Source organism: Crocodylus siamensis, chromosome 4 (genome assembly GCF_052110815.1).
Source record: "Crocodylus siamensis isolate JL-2025a chromosome 4, ASM5211081v1, whole genome shotgun sequence".
Lineage (NCBI taxonomy): Eukaryota > Metazoa > Chordata > Crocodylia > Crocodylidae > Crocodylus > Crocodylus siamensis.
Window position 1 is genome coordinate 56,101,136 of NC_143398.1, and position 27,487 is coordinate 56,128,622.

Here is a 27,487-nt window from a genome sequence, read left to right on the forward strand (position 1 = left end):
TGTATACACCACCTCCCAAACTGAAACAGCATAACTGTTTGTATGATGATGTGCCTCAAGATAATTAGCTCATCTGAGGCATAGCTAATTAATCAACTGGCAAGCACTGCATAAAGATAGCTATGCAGCTTCTGATCAGGAAAAGGTTATAGGATCCAAGTGGTTAGCCAAATTTGGGAATTCTGCTGGTTGTTTCAATACACACAAGAACCTGATGGCACCAGAATGAGGAATTTCTCATATACAGTCTCATTTATTTTCGAAGTATAATAACCTAATTTCCCTCAACACAGGAGGAAAAAAACTGGAAAAAGACTTGGACCTATGAATATGAAACTGTCAGTTAGCACTCAGGTCAGAAAGTTCTCTCTCTAGGCTTCTAGGAAGCCACGCTCTTAAGAGTTTGTACAGACTGTGTCTTTGGCCTTCTGCTCCTTCAACATTTTCCTCTGTTTCTCTTCTTCACTCCTCCCCATCTCCCTCCACACTTGAAGGAGTTCAAATTCTAGAGCAGTTTTCACATGTACCTTTGTTTTGGGCATCTCTGTGTTTGATTAAAGACTTTTGTTTCAGCAACTTTGTTCCATAAAGGAAATTAATGGCTTCCTACAATGCTCTTTAAATGAGTGGCAGTGGGCACCCTCCCCAGTTTGAATCCAGCTCATAACAGACAGAGGGAACCAGACCCAGGAAATCAGACAAACTTAATTCATTCCCATTCATTCTGAACCCCTGTGGGAAGAAATTAGTTTTTATTTAAAAGATTATAATGCATATGACTAAAGGGACTGAAATAAGATTCCTCAGGCATTAATTAGCTTTGTAATATTAATATTCTAACTGTTAATTTTTGTATGCAACAATCTCCATAAAAAAAAAAAAAAGCAAACTCGAAAACCTATTCTGTCCTGTAGCACTGTACTGGCCTCCAGATGGGTTATGGCTCTATGTACACTTGAACTAATGTTGCTTAATTAGAAGCACAGATGAGCCATGAGAGAAGAATCAACATCAAAAGAACATTGAGACTCAGGGGTCTTGGATTCAGTTCCAGCTTACCAAGTTGTATGCTTTAGCAATTATATATCTATATTCCCTAACACCCACACAATTTATATCATTCTTCCCTCATCTGCTCCAATCCACTCCAAGTTACTGCATCTTCCCACCTTTATTCCCATCAACTACTCCTTTTGCCCTTAGCTTTCTGGCTGCTAAACCCTCCAGTCCATTCCTCTGTGTCTACACTGGAGTCAGACTATTTTCTCCATCCAAGCATTGCCTACAATGGTAGATGCTGTAGAGTAGGTGTGTAGGACAAGAGCAGACCCACTCTCAATCACTCTGTGGGCATGGAGCATACACAGCCTAGTGCACATGTGATGCTCAATCTCACAGGTTTTATGAGTGCAGATTGTGTTATAGCTACCAACCTCTGTAATATCTCTATTGAACATTTTTGAACTGAGACGTGCCGGGCCTTACAACTTGGTCAAATGTGGGTGGATTCTCTTAAGCGCAGCAAAGGGCACCTCTTTGATAAGAGGGAAACCCATCTGCCAAATTTAAGTCCTTCTTTTATAGGATAAAGTTCCTACAACTCCTTGATAAAGCAGCTGTAAAAATGTAAAGACAGATCTTTTCCTAACCACATTTTCTGAATTGAAGTATTTAAAATAACTTGCAAGAATAGTTCAGGACACAGCTTAAATTGAATTATAAGCAAGTTATCAAAAGCATTTTTTCCTCTCTCCCTCTCTAATAGTCTGTATCTAGAGCACAGGCATACATAATACATACCACAAGGTGACAAAATTACCTTGGTCTGTTCAGTCTCAAAATCTTAAACATGTTTTATGGGTCCACCCAAGAAGCCTTAACTTTCTATTTGTGTAGACTTTCTGCATTTAATTTCCAAGATTATTTTTATAAGAAAAGCAGCGTCTCCTGTCAATATGACACCTGCCAATATCATCAGAAAAGGGCAGGTTTCTAAAATTATAAAGCAATAGTCAGCTTTATTGCAGGCTGAAAAAAAATACCAATACACAAGTCTGATAACTTCTTAAGGGAGTGTAAGAGCCTTTTATCACAGCAGGGCCAGCTTTCCAGTCCCCTGCTTACCTTCTGGGCTATCTAAGCCAGGAAGTTAGATTTGTAGATCCGTAGCTCAGATGACTTTATTCAGGACCTAAGAGAGTAAGAACTGGGGGGGGGAGACAAGATATAAGAGACGGGATGAGACATATACAATTTAAGCAAGAGAGCAAGTCAGGCTGTGGGAGTCAGCTAGTTGGCATCTATTGTCTTTCGGTCATTTTTTCAGAAACGTACATTTCCCAAGTTGCATGCGTGTATACACACACCCACATGATGATGATGAACTGATCACTTACTATTTTAATATTTTATCTTTTTTTAAATTATTTTTATTGTAAGCTACCCTGAGCCTCTCTTGGGGAGGGGGTGGGATGGGGAAGAGTGGCATGTAGTACCAAGCAAGTATTTTGTATGAAAAGGAATTAAAATAAAGTGGGAAACGCTGGATTAGCTCTTAAACTCTTAATTTTCCTTTAAAAAAAGATCCCCAAACTTTAAACAGATCCTGCCATATGAAAGAGTCAAATCAGATGAACATTTCAGTAAGATAGAAATGAGAAAAAAATGGGATAAAGCATTTCCAAATAGACATTATACTAGCAACAAGTTAAAAAAACTGAAGACACACTGATACAAAACAGTTTATATAAAAAAATTGCATTACATACTGCAGATCAGGCAACTTTACAGTGCTTTCATATAGGCTTCAAATCAAGAAAGATTTTTTAAAGGGAAAAAATGTTTTTCACTCCACATGAAACATTCTGGCTTCTACTTCCCATCCCAACCTATTGTACCCTGGCCAGCAGGGACTGGAAACAGAAAAGAGACACTAGTCTCAATACTGGATGTGTTTTTATAGTGCTCAAGGGACTCCTTCAAGCAAGCTGGATCTGTAAGACATTAGAGCCAGTCACTCTCAGACAGAAGAATGACCACAATGTAAAGCCTCAAAGCATGGAACTCAGGTGGGGGACAGGAAAAGAATTCTCTAGGCTGAAGGCAGCAAAGGAACTCCCTAGCTCTCCACAAAAAAGCTGTCTTATAAAAAGCATGAGGTGAAATAATTATTTAAATTCAACTCAAGTATTACTTAACAGCATTTCATGACAAAGATTAAAGTAAGATTTTGCTAATATTAAGAATCAATAATATTTTTCTTGCTTTGTTTCTTCTCCATGAAATGGAAATAAATTACATCTGGCAAGAAATGAAACCTGTTTTTTGTGGAGAAAAATAAAAAAAGAGCGCTAACCCTCCACTGGCATAAATTAGTATAGCTCTACTGAAGTCAATGATCAAAGCCAACTTTTTAAAGCTTTGTTACTTGACCAATATGCAAAGTTGTTTGAGGATATAGCACGAGACAGAGGACCGCACCAATCCAAAAAGAAACAAAACAAATGTATAAAAGAAACTTAGTAACAGGACGTATTTTTATGATTACTACCTAATTTCCCATAGGAAGCCTGCAATATATGCATTTTGGTGAACTATTAAAAAACCCACTATAGACATTCACCATCAACTTAAAATATCTATAATATTTTAAAATGCAGTAACACTTGGGAGTGAAATAGGATAGAAGCAACTTTCCATTATAGTTTCTGCTTCCAGAATGCCCAATAAAGTTGCAAAAACATCTCACTAGCATTAATAAAAGTGTTTAAAACAAAAAAGGAAAAAAAAAAATCTCATATTCAAAACAAAAAACAAAACAAAACAACTTAGCTGGAATATTTGGGCAAGATGGCTCAACAGCCACTTAATAAATGCTGTATAAAAGAAAGTATCAACCTAAAGTTGGGGAAACTAGTTCTACCTACACTAGTTACTCCTTACTCTGAAAACTGTGTTCTTAATGTGCAGTTTGCATCTAAAATATACGAAACATGATTGTCAAAACAGTATTTTAACACGTGTGAGATGACCACAAAGGCACATACAGATTGTCAACAGTTATATCACATTTCTTTGAAAACAGAATAATTTCTGCCTTGTAAACAACTTGGTTCTCGCACTTTTAAAGTGAGGTTAGTGCAGACTCAATTATTGCTACATTCACAGTTTAAGAGAATCTCAGATTATATATGGAGGTACACTTCCCCCCCCCCCCCCCAAAAAAAAAGAACTTCATTTCTGTCTCTCATTTGAGCATTATAGACAATGGAATTATGCAAACTCAAACTACTGACTATAACAGTCAGTAACACTCATATAGTCATCAGAACCGGAATAAGAATTAGCTGAGATTGAGCTTCAAAAGAATCAGAAATGTCTTCAATGCAGGATGGCATTCCTATTCTTTATCCAGCAAACAAGTTCTTCATTTCATAAACGCTGGTACACATTTACCTGCACACATTAGGAACAGTTGACTCCAGCCATATTATATATATGGCTCTTGCACTGAGTAACCTCCCTACATTATACGTGCAATCCACCATTATTGTTCTAATTCAGTTTTGTGAGTTCATAGTGAAAATCAACTTCCCTTTGATCTTCTGATACCAACATCTCCTATGCTTTTGGTTAACTGCTTTATGAATACTTCGTATATTCTTCCACAATAGGTATGCATTGTCCTCTGCAGTTCCAGTTCTAGAGGCTGTAACAGGGAATGAACCAGGTCCTTTCCAAACGAATACTAGGGAAAGAATTAGAAAGGATAGGAAAGGTCAGGTAGTAGAAACGCGATTCCTTTTTTGAAATATCGTAAGAGTGATGAAAGTGTCTTTATTGTTATTTACGAATATCCACCTTTACAACACAAATCCGAGTAAATAAAGCCATGGTCATTAAATAATTCATGCCTTTAAACTCTTTGGACACCTTGTTTCAAATGTAATATATACTAAAGGTCTCCCAAATGCTAAGAGTACATTTTCACTAATGAAACACTTCTACTGACTGTGGTTTACCAAAGCAACATGTAACATTTTTTGCTTAGAAAAAATGAAAAACCAACATACACAGTCAAGCAAACAAATTAAGAACAAGCTCTAAAAATCTAAAATAGTCCAAGGGTTATTCCCTTGGTCATATTCCCACTGTTTTTGAGATTTGGCCTGAACAATATGTAATTATTCCAATATAAATATAGTTTTAAAAAAAAATTACAATTCCTTTGGAGCTGCACTGAAATAACATTGAAAAGAGTAATCTGTAGTTCTGCTAAAGACAACAACGTCATTACATTGAATGATGGTCAACCATATACGGTATTTAATGTGGACCTGAAAAATACAGCGCTACAGCTTTTGTTTTATAAAGATATACGCAAATTATATGCAAAACCAACATTTCAATGTAGAATAATCTTGCTAATCTTATAATCATTGGTTCAGTGTTGTTTTATACACTTTGTAGCATATTCATAAACCAAATGGGATCATAAATAAAAGGAAAGAAATTTTTCTTTTGACAATGCTCAAAGGAAACAAAGAAATCGCATTTTTATGGGAAGACATTTGCTTTCTGTGCAGTGTATTCTCAGACCCCCAAAAGTACTTTTCTTCATTTTTATAACCATATGACAACCTGTAATAAAGTACCATTAAAATATACTATTGATTTTTGAAGGTTATATACACGAGTCTTCTACATTAAAATGCACATCAGTGCTAAATTTTACGACTCTTCAGCGAGTATACTGATGTAGTAATAAATAGTTTATTAGAAACTTTATTTGCAAAATAAAATGAATCCAACACACTTGGCAAACCAAAAAAAAAACTTAAAGCGATAACCACGTATTTTATACCTATTTTGCAGGACAGATTATAACAACATGATATAACATGATTGTTTCCCAACATGAAAATACACCTTATAATCAAAATCTAAATATACTGTACCATCTTTGGGGCAGAGAACATCTCTTCTGGTTTGCATAGTGTCTCACAAAGATGGAAATACAGTCTCTATGTAATGCAATAGCCTTATACAAATATTATATAGTTTCCTACACATTTTCATTTAACTGTTATAAGAGTGTGAACATATGGTCTTGAAATACATGTAAAGTGAGATTCCTTACCTACAAAAACTCTTAAACACACTAAAATGTTAGTTTTGAAACAGAACTAACAAGTTGCCCTGCCATTATAGCAAAAGACTGAAAATTGAGCTGAATTGTAGATAGTTTGAAAGTGTTAATTATTTACAACTAAAATGTTTATGTAATACCAGAAAAATGAATTAATATCAGGTTAAATTTAAACAAATCCTATCAAATATATCCTACTTCAAAATTAATATATTGAAAATAAATCTATACATGTGGATGTATGAATTACTTACATTTTTTATTGCTTCGTATATAGCTCTAAAAGTTGGTTGTTTATCATCATGGTAAACCCCTCTGTTTCCATGTAAGATAAATATTCCTTCTTCTTCAGCTTCCTTACAATTGCTTCCATAAATGCAGTGGTCAGGTCGATAATTCCATTGGCAAGGGAAGACAAAAAGGCTTTCTATTCAAAAACACATAATACATAGTTAACAATGAAACACTTAGGATAACACAAATACTTATCTTGTTAAGATAACATCTTGTTGACAGCATATTTGTTTTTTATTTTTTTAATAAATTGTTAGAATTAAACAACATTTAAATAACTGATATTTAGTTAACATGCAAGTGTCAAAAGTGATATGAAAAGCATTTTTAAAACAAAACACAATGCTATTTGGAACTTATTCACTTAAAATTTTCTATTGAAATGGTAATTTTAATTAATTTAGAAAAAACATATCTTACAATTGTGTAGCATGAATACTTAAAGTAAAAGATTTACCTGGATTATGAAAAAATATAATATTCAATAGATCCTGATCACCCCAAGTTATGTTGAGCTTGTACTTCTTGAGCAATGGCATAAGAATTTCTTCCCACTGTAAACGTGCTGTTGTCATATCGTTCTATTTAAAACAATAAAGGTAAGAAAAAAATAGACAGCTATCTAAAAAGATAAGTTAAAGAAAGAATTCAAAAGAAAGATATAAAAGAAAAGTCATCTGTTATTCAAAACTGAAAAGGTAAACGCAGTTTTCTTTTAAATAACCTCTCGCATCCAAGTTCAATGACTTTTAAACTGCACCTTCTCTTCTGAAAACATCTTTGATTACATTAAACAAGACTGCAAGTTATCATCTCCCACATAATTGCCAAAATATTTCACTTGGTTCACAAAATCTAACACATTTTACAAAACTGAGACAGAACCAACAAGCAGAAATCTAACCCACAGCCATTGTTGCAGATCAATAGAAATAAACAAGACATCTAAACCTATTCTAGTCGAAAATTCTGCATGAAGTTGGACAAGAAATTTTAAATTAGATTTTAAGTTTAACAGTCTCTACCCCAAATTTCAATTACTTCTTGTGGGACAACAACAGGAAACATTCAACTGGTCTTAAACCCTATTATATACCAAAGCAAGGAGATATGTACCGAAAACAGCTATGAAAGAAAATTAGTCACAATATCAGTGTATAAATATACAGAAATTACTCAGTTTTTTAATGACTTTCATTACATTAATTTAAGTCATCCAGTATGTGCATAATTGCCAACCCGTGTGATAGCATCCTTATTGGCCATGTGCAGTTCCTGCAGACTACCACTGAACTTAGCCAGCAGGCAGTCACTGACAACATTCGATATGGTATGCATTTTCCCACAGCTACAAATCTGGATTTTCGCAAAGACCCCTGTGGTCGAGGTTGGCTGCACACAAACCTTGCCCTGTCCAGAACCTATTCAGCCAGGCCCACTGACAGCGTGACAGGTTGAAGCCAGGTGGGCAGACTGTAGGATCTGTGATAAGAAACTTGTCTGGTGGTAACGTTGACCTCCATCCCTCACATCAGAGGGTCTCCACCATGTAGCAGGTTGGATAAAGCAAATACCATTATCCACTATGCAACAGTTTGGGCCATAGTGGGTGTCATGATGGCAGATGTGCAACAGGTAGATTTAAGAGATCATTGTACAGTGGCAGGCTTGGTTTAGCTAGAACACACTCTGCATGGTGACATCACAAAGCTGGCTGACTACCGCAAGATTTGGAGCCTCCAACCAAGCATCAGTAAGAATTTCCAGCATTTTCCACCTACACAATGCCAATGCTGCCCAGGACCTGAACATCTACCTGAATGGTCAGAGGCTGAGGCATGAAACAAAACGCATCTACCTGAGTATAACGCTACAGCAGATTCTGAACTATCATGAATACTTGAAAAAAACAGCAATGAAAGTTAAGGCACGTAACAATATCCTTAACAATCTGGCTGGGTCATTGTGGGGTACAAGAGCCTTAACCCTAAGGATGTCAGCTCTTGCCATCTGGTGCTCTGTGGCAGAGTACTGCACACCTGTCTGGAACTGGTCACCATGCACCAAACTTGATGTACAGCTACATTCAATGATGTTCATCATCTTGGGAACTCTTCCACCAACCATGGCTTCCAGTCCTGAGCAACATTGCTCCCCCTCATATTAAATTTAAGTAATTATTAGTTATAGTGTCAACTAACCACGAAAAAACACAACACAGTATTTTTTACTTATAGATTGAAATGAACACTTCAAATTAGTTATTTTGACAAAGCCGCAGAGTATAGGAACAGCTTTTTTAAAAAAAAAGCCAAAACAATTGTAGAAGCTTCAATGCTTCTATAGTTATGTTTGACCTGAGTTCTACACTTGAAGCAGGGATTCAAACACTTGGTTATGTAGGAGTATTAAGAAAATAGAGTCTTTTCCCAAAATTGCACTTTATGCAACATAACTAAATATGAAGCTCTGCTGATGGTACATGTGTGATCTCATTTAAATCAAAAGAGGAAGACCACAAATAAGGTCTTCAATCTGTGTCTTATTTGGGGACTTACAAATACCATTTAGTCATTTGATTTGGTGTTCTATAACATAATTTGTTTTTCTTATGGATAAATTATTTTGCTTTAATACTGTGAATTTGACTGAAATAATGTAATTTACAAAAAAAAATCAAAATCCAACTGCATGGAAAAAGGAAATTCTCTTAGACCTTGAACTGAATACAGGTTGCCCTGGATAAAAATAACCCACATATATACATGCTACTACAGCTTAGATTATTGAAATCAGTTTTAATGATTTCAATGTTGCTCAGCTAGCTTGAGTATAGGTATTTCTCAGTTACACTGCAATGTAGACACACTTACAATACAATCCTAGAAGTAATAAAAGAGAAAAGTGGAGAAGTGAATTGAGTAGAGATAATCCTCAACTCAGGATGAAGCCTCTTTCCATTCTACACATTAAATCAGTGTACAAGTAGAAAAACTACTGTAAATTGAAGGTTAATTCAATAGTTCTCAATCTTTGCAGACTCAAGGCACCCCTTGTTATACTCACCATATCCCTCAGAAAATGTCAGCTCTTAGCTTCCACATTAGCTTTTTTGACTACAGAAAATAAAGACTAATTCTTCTATTGCAAGGAACTTGGAAATACTACAACAGGTTAGAATGGGTTTGACGATATGGATTTCCTATTTGAAATCTCTCAGTTTATCTTGTGAATTATATGTACAAACCTAATAGTGATAATATTGTACAGCATTTCAAGGCACCTATAAAAGGATCTCAGGGCACTCTGGTTGAGAATCAATGCCTTAATTGCACACTGAGAACTGAGTTTACATGGGAAGGAAGGTATGGCTGAATTCCTAGCATTTTTGTAGAGACAAAAGGTAGGGTAGAGTGGCATCTTTGAGACTAAGTGATTCAGAGAGGCAGCCCATCCCAACAACCCCCTTTGCTAGCTGCTAGCCTATAAAAGGTCATGACTCTGAAACAGTTTGACTCTGAAATACAACCCTGCCCTCCCTTCTGCCTGACTTGAGTGCAACTTGACTAACCACCTCTGCAGCAGTTAAGTAGAAGCAAAGTTCAGCACAAGAAAGTGAATATCATATCCATTTAACTCTAACTTCCCCCCTTCCCCTCCCATTTAACATGAGAGAAAAAACACCTCATCTTGGATTTCACTAAAGGGTGGTAGGGGCATAGGCCTGTAAGCTGCCTTGACAACTGATGTCATTTTTTCCAAATGGACACCGTTAGATGCAAACAAAATGAGCACAGAAGCAATAAAGACAACTATTGTAGGCAAAACAAGATGTAGACAGCTGTAAAGCATAAAAAAACCAAGATAGAATAGAAAAGCAAAATAAGGCCAAGGATGGCTCAGTAAGTGGGAATTTAAAAAGAAACAGACAGATGGTGACAGACTGATGAGGAAATAACTGCTGTAAAAGGTAATTGGTGAGAATCTATAGCATGACCATATATGGAATATACAGAAGAGGGCTGTAAAAGGGTATAAAAGCCTATAGGAAAAAAAACTTAAGTTTGAGGAGCTGTCATCAAGCAAGATGAGACCACACCAGTCAAAACTGAATCTGGTGCCATGACAACATTGAGGCAGCTAAGTCACTGTGCATTGTTTGGAAGGTCTGCGTAAAAATCCCTTTGCAAACCGTTGGGGGTTTTGTTTGAGTAGTGTGATCACTGAAGTGCTCAAAAAATTAGGATTAGAGACTGGAATAGATCTCATGGATTAATCTGTTCCATTCACACCACCCCTTAATCAAAAAGAGTGCAACAGATTTGGTATCCCTGGTTGGGCTTGAGTGGACAGATATCCAGAACCTGCCTGGACTCCAAGGGCTGCAACCTTGACTAGCAGAGAGAGGGGACCATACAGGATCACAGGCAAGTAGGAAATATCTGAGTTAGGGATCTTCACCATTCCAAAACTAACACCACAGCAACAGAAGTAGAAGAGTTTGACAAATGGGTGGCAGAGGCTACCATGCCCTGGTTTTGGGACAAGGGGACATTTGAGAACAGGAACAGTGCTCTAGAGCAGGGGTTTTCAACCTCATTTAATAAGTGTACCCCGGTGGCCCCCTTTTTAGTAAGTGTACCCCTGGGGTAAAGGGGGTGGCGAGCAGCCAGATGCCGAATGGGGAGGAGGTGGCGAGCAGCTGGGTGTGGCGAGCGGCAGCAGCGCAGCGTTTGTGTGGCCCTGCTCCTGTGAGGCAGCAGTGCAGGGTGGTGGCACTCCATCTCTGCCCACCCCCATGTACTCTCTGGGACCTTTCAAAGTACCCCCAGGGATACATGTACCCCGGCTGACAACCCCTGCTCTAGAAGATTTTTTTTAAAGCAGTGGTCCTCTTGAATGGCCTCTGGAAAAAATCCACTGAGAAAAAAAGACTAAGAAGCAAGCAGCATTATAGGGTCTGCTCATGGTAGCTGGAGAACTGACTGGGGAGTTGGCACAGCAAAAGGTAGAAGTGCAGAGTTAGCAGGATAAATACTGTCAGTAACAGCAATAAATAGAGAATGTTAAGGCACAGATGGCAGTGTTGCAAGGAATCAGAGAATCATAGAAAATCAGAGTAGGAAGGGACCCTCAGGAGACCATCTAGTCCAACCCCCTGCTCGAAGCAGGACCCATCCCCAGCTACTTCATTAAAGCCAGGACTTCATCAAGTTGGGCCTTAAAAACCTCCAGTTACAGAGATTCCACCACCTATCTAGGTAATCTGTTACAGTGCTGCACCACCCACCCCTGACAGTGTTTCCTAATATTCAGCTTAAACTTCCCTTGCTGCAACTTGAGACCATTGCTTCTTGTTCTGTCATCTGCCACCACTAAGAACAGTCTAGATCCATCCTTTTTGGAACTACCCTTCAAGTAATTGAAGGCTGCTATTAAATCCCTTCTCAGTTCTCTTCTGCAGACTAAATAACCCCAGTTCCCTCACCCTCTCCTTGTAAGTCATGCGTTCCAGCCACCTCACTATTTTTGTTGCTGTCTGCTGGACTCTCTAACCTGTCCACATCTGTTCCGTATTGGGGGGCCCAAAACTGGATGCAGTACTCCAGATGTGGCCTCACCAATGCAGAACAGAGTGGAATAATTGCTTCCCTCAATCTGCTGGCAACACTAATGCAGCCCAGTATGCTGTGAGCCTTCTTGGTTATATGGGCACACTGCTGACTCATATCCATTTCACTGTCCACTATAACCCCCAGACCCTTTTTTGCAGAGCTGCTGCTTAGCCAGTCAGTCCCCAGGTTGTAGCAGTGCATGGGATTCTTCCGTTACAAGCGCACTTGTCTTTGTTGAACCTCGTAAGAATTCTATTGGCCCAATCCTCTAATTTTTCTAGGTCTCTTGGAATCCTAGCCATATCCTTCAGTGTATCTATTACACCCCACCAGTCTGTGTCATCCACAAACTTGTTGAGGATGCAATCCATCCCATCTTCCAGATCATAAATGAAGATATTGAACAAAACCAGGCCCAGGACTAATCCCTGGGGTACTCCAGTTGATACTGGCTGCCAGCTAGAAATTGAACGACTGATTACTACCCATTACTGATTACTACTAAAATCAGACAATCCAGCTTTCTATCTACCATACAGTCCATTCATGCAACCCATATTTTCTTAGCTAGCTTGCAAAAATGTTCTGGAAGACTGTATCAAAAAGCCTTGCTAAAGTCAAGGTATATCTCATCCACTTTCTCTGACTGGCTTTGAAGGATGACTGTAATGTAACTGAAACTGAGCATGGACTGCAAAAGGTATTGCATGTGATAAAGAGAAAAGAAGAGGAAAAGAAAATGTAGCAAAAGGTGGCTCAGGATGCCCAAGATAAAATGCAGGCAGTCATTAACCTGCATAGGCAGGCATACCCTCTGATTATAGTGCTTATAAGCCAAAATTAATGGAGTAAGAACAGAAGCTGGGCATCTTGAGAGGAACTGTGGCAACCATCCAGGGTGGAAGTGAAGGGGAAGACGAGAGTGCCCCTGATTTGTATCATTATGATTATACATGGGATCTGGTATCTAGAAGACCCCCTCTACATGTCCCATTAGGGGAAGAGCTGAGAAATATGCATAAATGAGCCCCCATAGGAGTGTGTGGGGCCCAGGGAATATCAGCCTGTGCAGGGCCGGGGGGGGGGGGGGGTGGCAGCAGTGAGTAGCTAGACCGCAGAGCTGGCAGCATACAGCGGGGCATGTACAACACTGTCCATAGGGCCCCCCCAAAGTGTGCTTTGCCCACCCCTAGAGATGGCCCTGCCTATAACTAGGAGTGCATTAATAAAAATACTTTGGGCTGATACCAATGAATTATTAACCACCCATATCAGCCAGTACTGATCCGATTGTCAATATGCAGCCCAGCAGCTTAGAGAGGCTGGCATGGGCGGGGGGTGCAGATATAGGCCCCCACAGTGAGGGAGAGAGTGGTGCTGGGGTAAGGGCAGGCACTGCTCAGTCATGGCAGGACAGGAAATGGAATTATGGGCAGCTCATCTGGGAGGCATAGGGAGGGTGGCTCCCGTCACTGTGTGCACCCCAAGGGAGGTATGGGGGGCATGTACAAGGGCAGGCTGCCCACTGGAGGCTCAGGGTTGGGGGCTGCAATGGCCTCTTCCCAGAGGGGGTCGGCACTAGGAGCAGGGGCTACGGAGTAGGCTACAGCCACCCCCAATTCACTGTAGCCCCCATTCCCAGTGCTGCTGCCACCCACCTTGAGTGCAGCCCTAGTCCAGCCCCAGTGCTAGAAAGAAGCTGGCTCAGCCCCTGACCCCACAGGGCAGACTGCCTTCACCCCAGGCACAAATCCGGGGGAGCACATGCCCCCCCATGCCTCCTGCGCATACACACATTGGGGAAGCCACCCCCCGTCTTCCTCCCACAGCTCATCCTGGCTGGGCAGCACTTTCCCCTGCCCCAGCCCCACTCCCTCACCATGGGGGCCTCAATGTACTCCCCCCACACCCCTTCATTCCCCTACAGCCATTCCCCCTCCCTGCAAAGACTTAACCAGCTAATCGCTGCTCTCCATACTGCTGGGTTGCACTCCTGGCCCCATGTTGCAGCTATGTGCATGCACAGAGAGAGCATTTATCCATGACATTATCAGCCAAAAATGCTGATTGCTGATAATGTCAATTTTACTTTCATTAGTAGACCGATGCATCAGTGTACCTGTATCTATGGCCCTGATAATCCTTAAAGAAACTACTCATCTGGGGGCACAAAGGGACTGCCAGATATAACCAGTTCAGACAAGAGTGCCCTTTACATCCAACCAACTGAAAGTGGCTGCTAAACACTAGGGTCCTCTCAAGCAGAAGACAGCCATCACCCATGGTGGGTTAATGACAGTTAACCCACTACAGGGCAAAAGCAATATACAGTGGGGGATTTGTTAGAACTGTCAGGAGTGTAAGGCTCCAAAAAATTTTGCAACTGTCCCTCCCAATTTGAAATGTAGTGCAGGTGGTAGTACTGGAACTCTTTTTCCTCATAAACCAGTACTATCAATGGCTTCCTAGGAAAAGGCAGCAATGGTTGGAGAGACCAGACATATGTAGAGCAAAAGAAACTGCTCTACGTTGCTGGAGGCCTGCCTACTGGAAACAGACAGCAACCTGATTTTCATTATGACAAGTTCAAGAGGCCATTCAGTGCAAGGCTCCTCAGGAGGAAAAGACAAAAAAATAGTTCACATAATCGTAGAAAACAGTTGATGAAAATGGTAATAGTGAATGGCTGATCCCTTAAGAGTGGAAGTGTAGCACAGACTGCTGCAGTATGAGAAAACGGAAGATATAGACAGGTTACTGGCTACTGAACTGGTCCAGAAGTTGGCAAGATACAAAGAAATGGTGAACAAGGAGAAACAAGAAGGAAGGTAGTGCTGCCCCAAAAGTCACTATTGGAGCAGCCTGGCATCTTCGGTGCACCCCATTTTAGACTCAGCACCAATCACTTATGATCACTGGAGACAGCCCATGGTAACAGTGAAATTTGATCCATGGGGAGAGAAGACATTGAAACAGCAAATGTTAATTGATACAGATGCTTCATTTTTCATTGCAAGAAATGAAAAGAAGTCTTTCTAAAATTGGGAGCAGGCAAAAGAAAAATTAAAAGGGTTTGATGGTAAAAGCTGAACTTTGTTTTCAGTGGAAAAGCAGTTTATAGTGCAATCAGGCAGGCTGAAATTTGAAATGACCCCACTAGGGGGCACTGAAATTTTGGGAACGAATGCCCTGCAACAATTGAATACCATTGTAGATTTGGCTAATGGAAAATTGTTGACAGTTCCTTGATGGGACTTTATTAGAAGAAACATTTTTTGTGGAGGTTAGGAGCCAGATATTCAAATGCAATAAAAATTCACTGGTACGCTGCCTTAACGACAGGAGAGTAACAGCCTGTCTAGACTGGGATGGAGAAATTGGGGAAATAGCTAAAACAGCTGTCAGGCAGTTTAGACCACAAACAAGCCAGAATGTGGGAAAATTTATACTGCCACTGGGTTCAGGCCCCTGAGGTACTAATTCAAAAGCCTGACCCACCTCCCCAATGGCAGTATAAGTTCCACCACAAAACAGAAGCTAGCATCCAACCGTCAATGCCCTGAAGAACAGGGAATAGTAGTGGAAATACAAAGCACCAACAACAATCCCATTTGATCAGTCTGGAAAGTGGGTGGCAAAACCTGGAAGCTGACTCTGGATGACTGAGTCCTCAATAAGGTAACCCAGTGGTGGTGAAATACCCAGAGGCAATGGCCATGATATTGGTTAGGACTCTGCAGTTTTATTTATTACAGCTGTTTAATGCCTTTTTTTGTCATCCTGCTACATCCAGATGCCTGGTACAAATTTGTATTCACCTTTAAGGAGCATCAGTACATCAGCAAGTGAGACAAGAGTCTCACAATGTCTCTTCCATTTGTCATACCATGTTGTAAAAATGTAGGATCTACTAGGCTGAGGAAACCCAGAGCAAGCGATTTCATGCATGTTCAAAACCCCTGGACTCACTACGCAATTGTTAATTCATAATCTCACACTGCATACTGATATTATGCTTATCAAATTAGAAATTAATATAAATATATTTGAACAACTAATGGAACACACCAAGTTAGCTCAATTAACAAAACAGAATGAGCAAAACAAAAACATTCTACTATCGATTCAAAATAACAACAGTGAGGTTACTGAAGTTTTAGGAAAAATTAAAAAGCAGGGACACACCATTGGTGGCAGTCATTACTGAGTTCCTCTATCCACCATGGGAGTATTTAATATGATGCTACAACCTATTGTTTTTATTTCAATTGTTCAAGCTTTTATTAGCATGACAGCAATAGTTGTAGCTGTAAGGCATATATATATATCCAAGAACTGCCAGGTTGGCTCAGCATCAAATACTCACAGATACCTTGTGGTAAGATCCCCGTGACCACCAGGCAAGGCTGGGGTAACCACTGAGACTTGCCAAACATCTGTCCACAGGTGGATGCACCCCATTTGGCATTGAGAAGAGTGGAGCCTCACTTTATACCTGGACTGTTGACAATTTAGGACAATGGCATCCTAAATGGAACCACTATCAGAAATGGGATTGTAGGTCTGTAAGCTGCCTCAACATAGCTTACGCCATTTTTTTTGAATGGACACCATTAGCTGCAAGTGAAATGAGAAGAGGCAATGTAAGCAACTGTTGTAGGCAAAACAAAATATAGATAGCTGTAAAATGTAGAAAAACTAGATAGAATAGAAAAGCAAAACATGGCAAAGGATGGCTCAGTAGGTGAGAAGAAAATTAAAAAGAAACAGGCTGAGGGTGACAGATTGATAAGGAAATAGCTACTATAAAAGGTAACTGGTAAGGATCTATAGCAGGAGTGGACAAAATATGGTCCGTGGGCCAGATCTGGCCTGCCAACTGATTTGAGCTGTCCAGCAGGGGGCACCTGCCAATTGACTGGGTTCCGCTCACTCCACAAGAGGCTGAGCCCTGCCAGGGGCAGCCAGTAATTTGCTCCTGTCTGTGCCTGCCGGCCTGGCCCTGCCCAGTGCTCACTGCTTCCAGTAGGGCTGCAGCTCAGCTCCCCTCACCACCAGCATTGGCTCCTCCTGCTGTGCTGCTTCAGGCCAGGAGGAAACTTCAGTCAAGAGGTTCTTGCCCCAGCACGCAGGGCTCAGGCTCCCAGCTGCCTTCCACCTGCTCTACCCAAAGACAGGTGGCTGCTCATTGCACTCACCTGCTCACTGTGCCCCTTGTCCCCCTCTCACCGCCTTCCTCCCCTCCCTGCCTGCCCACCCACCCAGCTTTTGGGACCTACTGCCCAGGCAGACTACTGCCACCCTCTCCCCACTACACAGGGGAGGGGCATGCAGGGAGCAGATTGCAGCTTGGCCCCAGACCTGAGCCCTGTACTGTCACCACCCCATAACCTGGCTGTGATCCCAGCCTCATCAGCTCATCCCACTCCTGCCCACCCGCAGCCCCATCCCACATAGGGAATTCCAGTGAGTTGTTGGGCAGGGGAGGGGTGAGTGTTGACTCATCCTGCAACAGCTCATGAAAACTCCCTATGTGGACCTCAGACCAAAATAGTAGCTCACTGCAATCTATAGCATGACCATATATGAAATATACAGAAGAGGGCTGTAAAAGGGTATGAAAGCTTAAGGAAAAACTTAAGTCTGAGGAGCTGTCACTAAGCAAGAGGAGACAACACCAGTCAAAACTGTGACTCCTGGCACTGTGACAAGAGCTGGCCAGTTGACTCATTGTGCATCATTCAAAAGGCCTGCATAAGAATACCTGTTGAGGGTTTTGGCTGACTTTCAGGGATCATTGCTATAGTTGCTTAGGTGTTCAATCCATTAGAAATAGTCTCACTGATCATCTCATTTTGTTCACACCAACCCTTAATCAAAATTAAGTGCAAAGGGGAGAAGGGGTGAGGGAGTGGGTCAAGAGGCTGTTCTGCCTCTGGCTCCAGCCCTGATCCAGGGTTGGAGTCAGAGCTGCAGCTGCTGCCTCCACTCCCCATCTACTACTGTGCAAAGCAGCAAGTATTCACTTCAGATTTGGCTGATTCAAAGGGACAGCAATTCAATTCAGTGATTCGAATCACTGTCCCAATTCAATTCAACCAATTCGGATTCAGAGATTCAACACCAATTCAGGGATTCGGCCATAGACTATAATGGGGAATCACATAAATACCGATAACTTTGTTATGTTTTTGCAGATTCAGATGAAGACAGCAGGGATGCCCCTTATGCAGGCATGAGGCCTGCCAGGTTTCGGACAGACTGGTACAGGGGTTTCTGTGAAAGAGCACCTCAATGTTTTAAAAGCAAATAAAAAAAGCAAAGCGGTGCACAGTGAGGAGGGTGGCATTCACTCTGTCTATACATGGAGCCTGAGGAACTCCAGGAGCGGGAGGTTCACTTTCAAGAACACCAACTGCTCCACCAAACCAGGATGCAAGGAGGTGCGGTGGGGTGTCACAACATCATAAGCAATGCTGAACACTCTCTCGCTTGGAACACTGGTCAGTGGACAGGACAAGTGTTCCTGGGCAACCATGGCCAGATCCTGCCACACCTGGCTGTGGGTTGCCCAATAGGCTAAGGGGTTGCAGTGCAGCAGCTTCACGTCCTCAGTGAGATAGGTAGCCACCGAGGCCCCCACACTATCTGCCTGATGGTGGTCTGTTGTCTCTGGACCCCAACATTGAAGCCATCCCTTGGCCCATATTGGCAGCAGCTGTGGTGGAGGAGATTGGCTAGTGGTTGGAGTGCTGGCATGGAAAAGTGGATCCCCCTCTTCCACATCCTCCCCACCTCTGCTTTTCTGCCTTCCTGACTGTTCACCAGCACCTGCATCCAGCAATCAAGGGCTTTGCTACTGCAGACGCTCCCCTTCAGCCCTCAAGTCACACATGCCTGCCAGCACATGGACCGTACTAGTCTGCAACAGATCCAGATGTTTTGTTTTTTGATGCTCTCCTTCAGCTGCATCACCAGTGCCTGCACCTCTGGTGAACACGGCTTACCCCAGCCAGGAACATTGATCGAACTTCTCCATCTCATTCTCAAGCACCTTCACTACAGGGATCACCTAGCTAAGGAGGGCACCGCCAGCACTGAGGCTCTTGGTGGCCTCGAGGAACAGCTTGAGGACCAAGATCTGGGAGATAGTACTCCACTCTGTTTTGTTATGGGAGCTGCTGATCCCAATCTCCCTGACCAAGGCCATCTCAGAGATGGCCTTCTGTTGCTCAACCAGCCTTTCCAGCATCAGGTATGTGAAGTTCCACCAAGTCTCCACATCCTGCATAATTTTGTGCAGCAGGATGCTCAGCTCTGCCTGTTTGTCCTGCAGCATCTTGGTCCCCTTGATGCTCTGGTGGAAGTAGCGCACCACCTTCCTGCATTTTTAAATGAGTTGGCTCATAGTGACGGGAACCCTGTCCCCTCCAAAGCTTCCTTGACTACAAGGTGGAACTTGTGTGCCACACAGCGAATGCCAGAAAAGTTGGCATCGTACACCGCCCTGTCATCAGTGACCATGAAATCGCAGGTGAGCTCACCCTGCCCAACGAGCCACCCCTGCACCATGCGATTCATGGCCACCATGATCTACCTTGTCGTGTGGGACTCATCCATCACCTCAGCTTGAAGGAGAGTCCACCAACACCCTGATTGATCACACCAGTGCCCTGAGGGAGAAGTAGACATGATATCCACACCAGCTGCTCCAGATGTCCCAGGTGAAGTGCAAAGCTACCTGTGGACCTGCTTTCTGCAGCTCCTCCCTCAAGTACTCCCTGCATGCTTCATACAAGGTAGGCACCACTGTCCTGCTAAAGGTGGTTCATGCAGGCACTTGGTAGGATGGGGCCACAAGTGCCATGAGCCTCCTGAACCCTGGACACTCAACAAAGGAGAAGACTAGCCATTCACAGCAAGCATCTCCCCAATGCTCTGGGTGACCTTGTTCACCTTCAGAACATGCCCCCCTTTGTATCCACCTGCCCCCACTGGTCCAGGGTGGTTTGTCTCTGCTTCTTGGGGACAAGAGCTTTGGAGTGAGAGAGGAACTTATTTTGGGGCATATGCTTCCACTGGTGCCAGGCTGAGGAGGAACAAGTGCAAGGGGGTGCTCCCTCCTGAGATGCAGCAGCGTCGCTGTAGAGGCAAAGTGTTTCTTATCCTTGCCGAGGCTGATGTGCTTTGGGCAATGCTGGCAGGCAGCATACCAACCCTTAATCATCTGCCACCTCAAAATGATCCCACACTACACTATCCACTCACTTTTGGTTTGAGGGTGGGAATCCTGCTTTATCCACCTCCTCAGCAGGCAGAGGCACAACAGGAGGAGCTAAGCCACCTGCCCCCACAACCTCTTCTGAAGTGCCTTCCAGAGAAGGAGACCTGCCTCTAGGGGAACTCTGAGAGGTGTGGAGCACAAACTCAGATTCACTCTTCTTCCCCAGAATTTCTTTTGCTATGGCCTTCAGCTCCTTTGCTTCCAGATCCGGCTCCTCCCCTGGCACTGGAAGGCTCATGCTGGGAACTGAAATTGGGGTGCAGAATGTCATGCTGCTGTGGGTTAGTGGTAGTAGTGCAGGTGCAGGCACTACTACCACCTCCTTGCTCCCACTAGCAGAAGACTCATTGCTGCCAGGAAAGAGGGTGCATCTATGTTCGGGGTGGAGGGACCTTGCAGCTTTCCCTGTCCATTCTCCCTCCCCTGCCAGAAGACCTGGCACCTGTCTTTCCAGCATGCTTCATAACATTTGGTGTGCTACAAAATGTGTGCATATGTGTAATATATGTTATGCTTTCCTGCACAGTGATGACACACTGTCAGGGAAAATACTAGTTTCTTTTTTAGGGTGAAAAGAGTCAAGACAGACCAACAAGAACAAATAAGAGGATTTTGGGTGAAGAATAAGTTGAAAGGAATGGATAGGGATAACAATAGGAATTGTAGGCAAGGGTAAGTAGGAAAGGATTGGCTACAACTTACAAGAAGAGAAGCTAGCTAGCTAGCAAGCCAGAGCCTTTCAGATGCTATTGCTCCAACAGAGAGACAGCTTATAAAAGGCACAGATTACTTCAGACACAGCTTTATATGTTGTTTCTACAGCCCTTCCTCCCCCCGCCCCCAGCTCGGTGATTGGAAGGGAACTCAGAACAATCACAGTCACCAGCCAGCTACAGATGTCAATATCAGAGCAGCCTTCCCTCCCCACCCCCAAAGCCTTTTCAATACACAGATCATCCCATCCTCCTCCCTCTTCGAAGGTTTTGTTTGCTGCAAGCCTTCCGAATCTATTTGAAGGCTTCTGATTCGATTCAAGTCTTTTAATGCGTCTCCCAATTCAATTTGGATTGGGAGATTCGGCCGCCAAATCGGGCTGAATCGCCTCTGAATCGAATCAGCTACTGAAACTTTGCACAGCCCTACCATCTACCCTGCCTGTTGCTGCTGCTCCCCACCTCCCCTGCAGTTGCATACCCTTCAGCTCTGGCACAGCTCCAGCCCTGGACAAGAAGCACAAATTTAAGAGAGAGACTTCCAATAATTAGATCTTATACATGGAAAAGTATAATATATTTATACAGATTTCCTGTATAAAAGATCTAATTATTTGGGGGGGGGGGGCGATAAAAAAAATTTAGAGAGTTGTTTTGGATTCGGGTAAGTAGGGCACTAAACCTGATTCTATCCACATCAATACATGAGTGAAAGGCTGCTAAATACATCTCAAAATTAACTTCTACAACTATTTCCATAGCTTCTCCCTTGTGATGAATTGGGAAACAAGAGTCTACTTGCATTCTCTCACTGCTCTAATTCCTGTCTGAACATATTCTTATTTCATTTATATCTATTAATGTAGTTTATCTTCTCCCTTTCTAGTGTTTTACCCTCCCCTTAGTGCACTCATAGACAGCAATCGCGTCCCCTTCCATCCTTTATTTTGCTACCCTAAAAGACAAGCTCTTTTAATCTACTTTCATATGAAAGGCTCTCTATTACCCTGACTATCCTAGTAGCCCTCCTCTGTATCCACTCTCAGTTCATCTTTCTTGAACATGGGTGATCTCTGGGCAAGGTCTCATGTGTGTCCTGACTTGAAACAGGAATTAATTTGGAAAAGTCATGGACTATGTTGCATGAGAGGTCAGATTACTTTACCATAATTATTCCTTCTGCTTTTAAAAATACATGAATCTGTGGTCACTCAAGTATTTGAAGATGGAAGTTGTCAGTGCTGGAGAGAAACTGTTTAGAGTAATTTTCAGGGATACAGTGTTAGGCTTTGCAGAATGCAATTAAATATCAAGATCTCCTAAGTCTGATCTATTGGACTGAAGCAGAATCTCAAAAGGAAACAAAAAAACCCCATTTACTTCAATCACATAGTCCACCAAGTACTGGTATTCTAAGGTTTAAATTAAGGCTTGGTACTTCTGAGTTAAGAATATTATTGAACTAGCTCAAACAATCGTGTGATAGCTGTCAGGACAGAGCAGCAAAGCAGAACAAAACAGCTTAAAAAGGAGCAGGTATATGAGTCCAAAAATAAGCTTGATCAATTTTCATTTAATCCAAATGGCACTGATAACAGGAAGGTTGGATTTTTTTCCTGGAAAGACAGTGGTGAAGTAGATTATGGTAGTTTTTTTCTGTTTAAATACAGAGCTATGAAACTGAAAAAAAGACTATGCACAGACCTGAACTGTGCATATACTAAAACTTAACATAAACAATGCTCAACTACAAGAGCATTCTGGTCTATGGTTTTTGTACCTTACTAAGGCCAATTACACAATTTTGGAGATCACTTTTAGTCTCCAAGACCCCCAACATGTTATATTTAAGACACAATGAACAGGTTAATTGTACCTTAAATAGAAAACCAGCCACAAATGCAATTCAATTTAATGTGCGATAGTACAGTAAACAAGCCATAACATTATTTCACATATAATATGGAATAACTTTGTGACTCGTTTGTATCATGCCTTAAATTGAACATATGGCCAAGACCTAAGAGAAGTCTTAAAATGGATAGATACTAGTCAGTTTCATCAAATTATGCAGCTAAATGGAATACAATTTGGTTATAAAGCAAACAGTGGGCTCAACTATTCCTGGTCAAAGGCATGTCCCTGCAAATACAGGGGAGAGCCCACCATGCCAGTCTGAGTCTGATAATTCAGCCCACAGCCAAATGTTCACCAGTCTGAGTGGTCAGAAGTGGGTCCTGAGGACAAGCTTGGAGCAGCCTATCCCCAGCAGGCCTGAAGGCAGCCATTTACTCCCCCCCGTCCCTTTCTTACAACAGCAATCAGAAAACTGGAGAAGAGTGACGAATTAAACCTAGAATATTAAGAAATCTTGTGAGTGAGATTGATTCTGGAGATGCGGCAAACACCGCTGAAGACAGAGAACAAAACAAAACAACTTAGAAAGATCTGAAACAGTGACTTGGTTTGGAGAAACGGATGATGATATAGTTGAAGGAAAAATGGCAGTAAACAAAACCTTGGATGAAATTATAATGAAATACAAGAAAACACATGGAAATCTCTCTATATTGGGCCAATACGCTTTCCAACTGTAGCACTTTATAAATGGTTTCTAATCTGAAGATTTCGGAGAACTTCATGGAGATGGAAGAGAATCATCCCTGCATATGATTGTTTTCACTTTGAAAAAAGTCTGAATAACTTAGAAACCTAGAAACACTGTGAGACTGATACGCAGTTATACTGCAAGTTAAAGGCAGAATTTTAAAGGATGTCCAACGATTTCCAATACCATACTTAATCTCCTAAGGAGGGGATGAAGATGCAAATCTGAAAAACAGTGAATCACCTCCACTTCCACAATTTAGGAAAGGCCAAATGACCTTTTTTCATGAAGTTAAATTCTTGGACAAGAACAGACATAAAAAGCATCCACCAGAAATTCAGATTCAAGCTGATTACCATCCCTATCTTCAGTAAAAGTGACCTCTCTTCAACTTTATCCATATTGTAATAGTCTTTGACACATGTAGCATCACAGATGTGAAATGCTTACATATACTTTCAGCTGCTAATTATTTTCTTTTAGCAAGAATTTATTTCAATAGTGGTATAATTTGGTACTGGAAGAAAATTAAATCAAGAAATCTAAGTTATTAAAATGATTTACATGTTGCTGAAATACAATCTTACTGAATATTAATTCAAGTAAATGAGCTTTTGAAAGTAAGAATCAAAATAAAGAAATGGTGTAGCATGTACCACTGTCTTGGTACTTAATCTTGTAGCACCACCTCCTGGTCATACTTCTATACACACTTTCTACAACATTAAAGGTTTGATTGTTAATTTTGCAATATACTACAAAATAGGGACACGGTGTGCAATTTTCTCAGACAAGTATACTATGAAATGCAAATAAGCTTAAATATCTATCAGTTGGTTTATAACTTTTTGCAAGAGACTGGCTCGTTCCTAGTTCACCATTTCTGCAATTCAAGAATGCAGTTAACCTCCCCCCACAAAAAAACCCCACAGCTAAATGTGAACCAAGTTAGCTACCAATTTAGCTAAAGCTTGCCTTTTTTTTTTTTTTTTTTTTAAATGTAGAAGTGGCCACTTCTACACAAGACACTGACTGCGCAGTTGTTACTGACCAGTCATTTACTTGTATAAGTCCTGGAGTTCCTGTGCAGTAGCATCGCTGAATGACTTTTAGGTGGCACTGAACGTGCAGTAGCTCATTACTACTGTGCAGCAGCATTATGTCATGCTTCCTGCCACGTGATGATACTGCACAGTAGTAACGAGCTAACATTCAGTCTCACATAGACTCAGCAACTGATCCAAGAACGAGAGAATACATGCTACAAATTAACTTCACTTTTGAAAAAATAATGCTTTAAAACCTTTTTTCACAATTCGAATAGGAAAAAATAGTAACAAAGCAGTCCATACCTTGAAATACTTTCTTCTGATACGTGTCATGTTCATTAACATTACTCCAGAATTTATTCCAGTTTTTCCATAGTAGGGATGTCTAGCAAATCGATTATACCACCCAATACGAGGCTCCTCATGTTCTGGCGCCATTGCAGCAATTTGTGTGGAATTAAATTTTTTCAGAAATGACCAAATATCATCAACAGGTCTCAAAAACAGGATATCAGTATCAACATACAGTAGTGAGTCCACATCTCTGAGGATCAACTGTGAGGGAAAGATGTTTAAAACCAAACTTGAGATGACTCATTAAACACCTCCAACAAAAACTGGGCAACAGTCACTCTTGCTCACAGCTCCTATAAACTAATTTATATGTACTAATTTATTTTCACTGTATGCAAATTAATTATCTTCAGATTCAGAGTGTACAAATCATGTTATTAATAATAACTCACTTTGTCTAGTATTTACTGGAGTGAAAACAGAAAATCAGAAACCTGACATACAACATTTAAGACACTAGTGACTGGGGAAATGAGGAAAGGAAATTTTGTTTTTAATGCTGCTAAATAAAAAGCACCCCTTGGTTTCATTCAGAGCATTTTAAAAAATGTTACACAAATATCATTTAGAAGCAGTTTTCCACAAAATTTGTCAAAGATTAGGTAAATTGAGAACATAAATCTTGATGAATTCATATATAAACAATATGCATTGTACACTACTGTGAAATATACTAACTTACTGGCAAGAATAACCGTTGTGAAGCACAGGGCTTAAACAGTTTCTTCCATTCTGTTGCACTCTCAGTAGGAAATGTTATTGGATACAAGGTATAATTATGTTTTCCTTGATATGGGAAGCCATCAAGCTAAGAACAAAATATAAGGTACTGTTTAAGCTTATTTTTAATGGAAAGCATAAAAACCATAAGAAAGAGCACTGAAAGAACCAACCATTTTGACTTGTAAATTAAATGGAATATATGCAAAAATCCATACCAATTTTACTTCTTCCCTCCTCCAAACTCAGGTTGTTTCAGTTCTACAAAATCAATTAAGGGTATTGTTCAAGTATTCTGATGTTGAACCAGAAAATAAAAAGCAATCCTCAAAGGCCTTCAAAGCAAGAGCAAGTCAAAGATAGGATATAAAAAGAGACAATACAAACACTATACAAAGTGCTCAACTAGTAGAAAATTTACTAAAGGAAATTACTACATGGATTTAGTCACATTGTTCTACTACTGAACAATTTCATGTAAATTTTACCATCACTGTAAAGTATCAAATTGCAAAAATAATCCAACCTTCCAGCTGTGCGCCAATGACTCAATTACTGCCTCAGTATGTTAATCTGGCCAGAACTTCCTACTTGACAGCTGGAGTTTGCCAAAAGGAGGCATAATCTAATTCACAGCTGTCAGACATTTGGACTTGTGGGGCCGATCTAGTCTAAGTGACTTCACATGGGCTAAACAACCCGCATCCAGCAGTGTGTAAATGGCTTGTCAGCACTGCTGTTGATGCAGGTCCAAAACCCAGGGGGTGAATGCTGCCACCTCTTTTTCCTCCTACAACCTAGTTAAGTCACCAACAGTGATCAAAATTCCCAAATCTGGTAGCAGCAAAGGGGTGTGAGGGTTTGTGGTGGCAGCATTCAGGTTCTGAGTTTTGGAGCTGCACCAATGCAGATTTATGATGAATTCAAATTCAATTCTCAATTTCCTGCTCCAAAAAAGTCTCTGATGTCCTTAGTGAGTATTCCAATTACTATGAAGTCAATCTCTCAAATCTGTCCCATGTATCTCAGATGTTCCAGATATGTACAAATAATCAAATACCCTACTTCTTGCATACCACATGCCCCCAAGGCAAAATGCAGAAGAAACTATTTTTGCAGCGTTATGGCTGCACAGAACATGTTCAGAGCCTAGCCTTCAGCTCACTCATCCTCCCTTTCCTGATCAACCAAAAAGTTGAAGCCCTAGCTGCTACTGAAGACTGATCTATGATTCAGAAAAGACGTAAAGTGCCTTCAGGGCTGTGAAACAGAAAATGAGAGTCCAGGAGCAACTAGGAGACAGCAAAATCACAAAGGAAAGGTTAGCTAGATTAATGAAACATTAAAACCATTAAAAAGGAAAGTCTATCATTAATAACCGTGGAGTGAAGAACAAGGAGTCATTAAGTCAACTGACTCCCTCAGCTTCCTGAACAGAAATATCACTGCTGCTGCCTGGTTCAGCAAGAATCAAAGTGGGGTGTTTGCATTTGGCACAGAAAAATCAGTTTCTCTGCCTAAACATGCATCCCAATTTTAGGGGGGTGATTTTTGGGGAACAGTGCATAGGGTATGCAAGTATGGGATTTACTGAGCCAGAGAAACCAGCTAGGGATAGAAGTTACACATAAACTGGTTTAAGTGATCAGAAATTGGTTTAAACTTGTAACAGAACAGAAGCTCAGTGCACATAAATTGGTTT

At 41.2% G+C, this 27,487-nt stretch overlaps 1 protein-coding gene across 2 annotated transcripts in view; it reads right to left on the reverse strand.

The window, feature by feature from the left end:
* Positions 1 to 2,108: 2,108 nt before the first annotated feature.
* GXYLT1 (glucoside xylosyltransferase 1) overlaps positions 2,109 to 27,487 on the reverse strand; it is a 48,374-nt gene continuing 22,995 nt past the window's right edge. Inside the window, exons 4-8 of one of the 2 annotated variants that reach the window (XM_090042338.1) lie at positions 25,748 to 25,873; positions 25,015 to 25,266; positions 6,900 to 7,023; positions 6,403 to 6,575; positions 2,109 to 4,747 (exon numbers count right to left, since the gene is read on the reverse strand). In XM_090042338.1, coding sequence (XP_089898464.1) covers positions 4,586 to 4,747; positions 6,403 to 6,575; positions 6,900 to 7,023; positions 25,015 to 25,266; positions 25,748 to 25,873 — 837 coding nt within the window. In that variant the 3' untranslated portion in view covers positions 2,109 to 4,585. The remainder of the gene's footprint in view (positions 4,748 to 6,402; positions 6,576 to 6,899; positions 7,024 to 25,014; positions 25,267 to 25,747; positions 25,874 to 27,487) is intronic. The other variant, XM_090042339.1, reaches the window with a different exon arrangement.